Genomic DNA, 5,000 nt, shown 5'->3' with positions numbered 1-5,000 from the left:
AGAGAGAGAGAGAGAGAGAGAGAGAGAGAGAGAGAGAGAGAGAAGAGAGAGAGAGAGAGAGAGAGAGAGAGAGAGAGAAAGAGAGAGAGAGAGAGAGAGAGAGAGAGAGAGAGAGAGAGAGAGAGAGAGAGAGAGAGAGAGGATCAGTTAGACAAATAAATAGACAGACAAAACACAGAGAAAAGGGGGGTAGAATAAGTAAACAGAGAAAAGAAAAGGGAAGAGAAAGGAAGTGAATAAAAAAAAGAGATAGCCCATCTGGATAACAAATAAAAAAGAATACATACACGTGGGGCTGCTAAATAAAAAAAAAATAAAAAAATAAAAAACGAGAGAAAGAGAAGAACGAGAGAGTAAGAGGTAATGAGAGAGAGAGAGAGAGAGAGAGAGAGAGAGAGAACAAAATAAAGATGGATGAAAATAGACAGACAAACAATCAGACTGGTATATACGCAGAACAAACCAGAGAACGAAAGTCGTCTGTAACCTCACGCTATATTGAATACGAAAACCTCTTTAGTTTTGTCTTGGTTCCCAGCCGTTGAGGCGTAAGTGCCGAGGGAGTTGAGATTAGCGGAGATTAGCAGGGAGAACAATAAAATATATTGTGGGCTAATTTACTACGAGTTCAGTAGTGTTTGTACGAAGAAGCTCGGTCTTTATAAGGAGTATTGTATCAAAATTGGGTTGATGAAGGTAGCTGGATATTATTCTTACTAGTTTTAGAGACATGTTGCTAGGAAAAATTATATACTTAAAGGGAACAACTGATGTAGAGGATGTATCAGTAGTAAAAGTCGTGAAGGAATTGCATAGTAGTGACCAGATACTGAGTTTGTTTTGTAATTGCGTGACAAAAGAGCGAAATAGAGAAAATCGTCAGACATGAGTTTCCGAGATGCGGAACTCGGTGGATGCTGAAGAATACAAGAACTAATATACGTATGATAAACGAAGGACATGGGAGAAAGCACGATAACAAAGTCTGTAGGACATGTGGGAATACAGTTAATGGTATAATGATAATGGTAATGATAAGGTTGAAAATGATAGCAATTATAATGACGAAAGTAGTAATGGTAATGATAGTAATAATGGTGAGGTTGATAGCAATAATAAAAGTAATAATATTGCTAATAATGATAATGCTACTAATATGATGATGATGATGGTATGAGTAGTAATATTGTAATAATAATAATGTTCAAAATCAGTGAGAGTATGAAAACCTTATATGGTAAAATGCAGCTCCATTACATAATATTTACAAGCGAGCCATTTTCCTGTTGTTCACTTACTATGAGAACCGCAGTTTAGGCAAAAACCCATGATTTTCCTACAGGTTTTATAATTACAGTAGATCACTTCCCTCCTTTTCAGCCCATAGGAACGGGATGGCAAGAATACATGCCATGGCCACGCTGTGTGTGTGTGTGTGTGTGCGTGTGTGTGTGTGTGTTGTGTGTGTGTGTGTGTGTGTGTGTGTGTGTGTGTGTGTGTGTGTGTGTTTCTCTTTCTGTTTTCTTTCGTTTACACTTATAGATAGTTGATTATCAGAAACTTTTATATTTTTCATTACTTTTAGTGTCGTCAATAACATTATAATTATTATAGTGTCAATAATAATAACAACACAGATAGCAATAGCATTAGAAAACGAGAAATCTCGAAAACTTGGAGAAAGGGAAATCAAATAAGGTTACACAGGTTTATTAATATTCTCCTTGGTGTTTGAGAACTAGTTTATGAGCAAACAGAAATCAAAACTGAAGTGGACGGTGTGTTTATCCTTATATACACAATCCCTTCTTGCATTCGGTGTGATGGAATTAATCATTAATGAAATGTTTCGTAATTTTCATCTCAAGACGTTTTTTAATATTTTTTTTTTATATTTTCGATTTTTATATTTCTTAAGCATCTTGAAATTAGGATTTGGAATTATTTCATTCGTAATTAGATTGATAGAAGGGGTGGTGTATATAAGGAAAATAGAGTGAAAAGAAGGAGAAAGACAAAGAGAGTGCAAATAAAAGAAAAAAAAAAGAAAACAAGAAAGTGAAAAGAAGGAGAAAGGAGAAAAAAAAGACGAAAAAAACACCACTTACTAACCCCCCCCCCCTTTCTCCCACGCCCACAGGAGACCCCCCCCCCTCTCCAGAAGTCACAGCCCCCCCCTCACCCCTTCAACCCACCCCCCACCCATGGCGAGAGGTGGGCGCTGGGACCTCGGACTGACGCAGGTGTGGGCGGGGTTGTGGGTGGCGCCCGCTCGCTACATCACGCCCGAGGCCCTGGCGACGAGGAGGATATCGTGCGTCGTCTGGGCCACGCCGGAGGCCGCGCCGCCGTCGCTGCCGGTGAGGGAGCTCGGGGGGGGGGGGAGGGGGAGGAAGAGGAGGAGGAGGAGGATAGGAAGAAGAGGAGGAGGAGGAGGAGGATAGGAGGAAGAGGAGGAGGAGGAGGAGGAGGAAAAAGAATGATTGGTAATGAGGTGAAAGGAGAGGAAAGAAAGAGAAGGAGGAGGAAGAGGATTGGTTTGAAGGGGATAGAAGAGGTAAGAATGACGAGGTGATAAAAGAGGAAACAAGTAATAGGGTTGTAGTAGAGAAAAAGAGGAAAAAATAGAATAAGGAGGTAGAGAAGAACGATAATTTGTAAGGAATGAGGTGATAACGAAGATGTAAGTGATAAGCAGGTAAAAAATAATTGGTAATACGGTAATTAAAAATTAGTAAAGTAGTGAATAAAAATAATAAGCTAATTAGAATTATTAGCAACAATGTAATAAGATTATAAGAAGCTTATTTTCAAAAATGATTATTATTGAACTAATGAAATGATATTTGAAAATTTACAAAGAAAATATACATTGTGTTCAGCTAAAGGAAGAAAATGCATGTAATAAGCCACTGGAAATTACACTTTATAACATGATCATAAGGTATGAGGAAATTGAAAATACGATTGGTAATAAACCTTTTTGCTGTTTTGTAAAATGAAAAGTGACTCTGTGTGAAAGGAAAGTTTATGGATAAAATATGAGGTTCATCAGTGTAGATACTTATGCACGTGTATATAAATATCTTCATTTATTCATTGATAGAGGCAGATATAGATGCATATGCAGGTATCATTATACATAAAAATACCTCCATTCAAGCATAGATAGAGGTAGATATAGATGCATACTTACGTATTATTGAATATATGAATACCCTCCTCCGTGCAAACATAGAGGTAAAATAGATACACGTATCATTTTATATATATAAACACCCTCACCCATTCACATAAATACACATGTACGTATTGTTATATATATATAAACACCCTCACCCATTCATAGACAGAGGTAGACATAAATACACATATACGTATCATTATATCTATAAACGCCCTCACCCATTCACAGACAAAAGTAGACATAGACACACATAAACGTATCATTATACATACAAACACCCTCATTAATTCTTAGACAGAAGTAGACATAAATGCACATATACGTATCACGACACACAAACACCCTCACCCATTCACAAACAGCGGTAGACATAAATAGACATGTTCGTATATCCGAATACCATGTGTCTGCGCATCTGCAACTTGGCTAGCCCTGCTCCACCTCCTCCTCGTGCCCCCAGAGCGTGAGTGTGATCGAGGTCCGGCTGAGGGACGAGTGCGACCAAGACCTAAGTCCGTTCTTCCCGCGAGTGGCGGAGGAGTTCGCCGAGTGTCGCAGTAAGGGCAAGATCGCTACGAGTGTTTGTGTGTGGGAGTATTTGTGTGGAGACTGAGTAAGGGGGAGGGAAGATCGGCGTCTGTTTCTCCATTTTTTTTTTTTTTTTTTTTTTTTTTTTTTTTTTTGGTGGTGGTGGTGTTCGTTCGTTTTATTTTCTTTGTTGTTTTTGGTTTGTTTGGATGTTATTGTTTTTTGTTTATTTTTTTTTACTTGCTTGTTTTGTTGTTTCTTTTTATTCACTCGTTATCTCATTTAATCATTATTATTCTTTACATCTTTCTTTCTTTCATTTAGGCGGATTGTAGAATTTTGTGAAGTAAATGACTAGGCTTTTTGATTTGTAGTTTGATTGAAAGTGACGAAAATATCATTCGTACGTGAATACGTAACGAGCATAATCAGTAATGCGTTTGAAATTATTTTAGAGAATTTATTTTAGAATAAGTAGATTTTGCATATATTTATTTTAGAAATATATATATATTATATTATTATATTATATATCTGCATACGTCTTTTTTATGAATATGCTATTATTATTATTATTTAATATCCATGTTTAGAATTATTCACGTTATTTATTATCATAAACGGGTATCTCTCCCAAATTGATAGATAGGTAAATAGATAGATAGATAGATCAGAAGATGGATAGATATATATAGAATAGATAGATATCTAGATATCTAGATAGATAAATATAGATTAGTAGATGGATAGGTAGACAGATAGAATAGATATAATAGATGGATAGGTAGATAGATAGATAAATAAATATACAGATTATATAGATAGACAAACAGACAAATAAACAAACAACCAACCAACCCCCCACCCCCCTCCAAAAAAAAAATCTTAATTCGACCTTCTCTCTCCCCTGCACCTCCCCCCCCCACCCCCGCCCCTGGCAGGGCGAGGCACAGGCCTGGCCACCGTCTGCCTGGCCGGCATCAGCAGGTCGTCCTCGCTGGCCATCGCCGCCCTCGTGGGCCAGCGCGACCTCCCGCAGATGAGCCTCAGGTTCGCCTACGAGACCGTCAAGGGGGCCAGGCCCACGGTCAGGCCCAATGCAGGATTCTTTGCGCAGGTGAGGGGGGCTGTTTTTTTTTTTTTTCTTTTCTTTTCTTTGGGGGGGGAAGGGAAGGGAGGGTGGTGGTGGTGAGGGGGGAGGGAGGGGGAGAGGGGGTTGGGAGAGGAGAGGGAGGATGGGGGTGGTGGGAGGGAGAGGAGGGATGGGGTGGGGATGTGGTGGAGT

The 5,000-nt window shown here is 38.9% G+C and overlaps 1 protein-coding gene across 1 annotated transcript in view; it reads left to right on the top strand.

Annotated features, from left to right (window-relative positions):
- Positions 1–4,316, top strand: part of LOC119575573 — an 11,804-nt gene extending 7,488 nt beyond the window's left edge. Inside the window, exons 2-3 of the mRNA XM_037923225.1 lie at positions 2,141–2,360; positions 3,648–4,316. Of these exons, the coding sequence (XP_037779153.1) occupies positions 2,205–2,360; positions 3,648–3,800 (309 nt within the window). The 5' untranslated portion in view covers positions 2,141–2,204 and the 3' untranslated portion in view covers positions 3,801–4,316. The remainder of the gene's footprint in view (positions 1–2,140; positions 2,361–3,647) is intronic.
- The last annotated feature ends 684 nt before the right edge of the window (positions 4,317–5,000 follow it).

Source organism: Penaeus monodon, chromosome 1 (assembly GCF_015228065.2).
Source record: "Penaeus monodon isolate SGIC_2016 chromosome 1, NSTDA_Pmon_1, whole genome shotgun sequence".
Taxonomy (NCBI): Eukaryota; Metazoa; Arthropoda; class Malacostraca; order Decapoda; family Penaeidae; genus Penaeus; species Penaeus monodon.
Note: the sequence above shows the minus strand (reverse complement) of the source record. Positions and strands in the feature narration are given on the sequence as shown.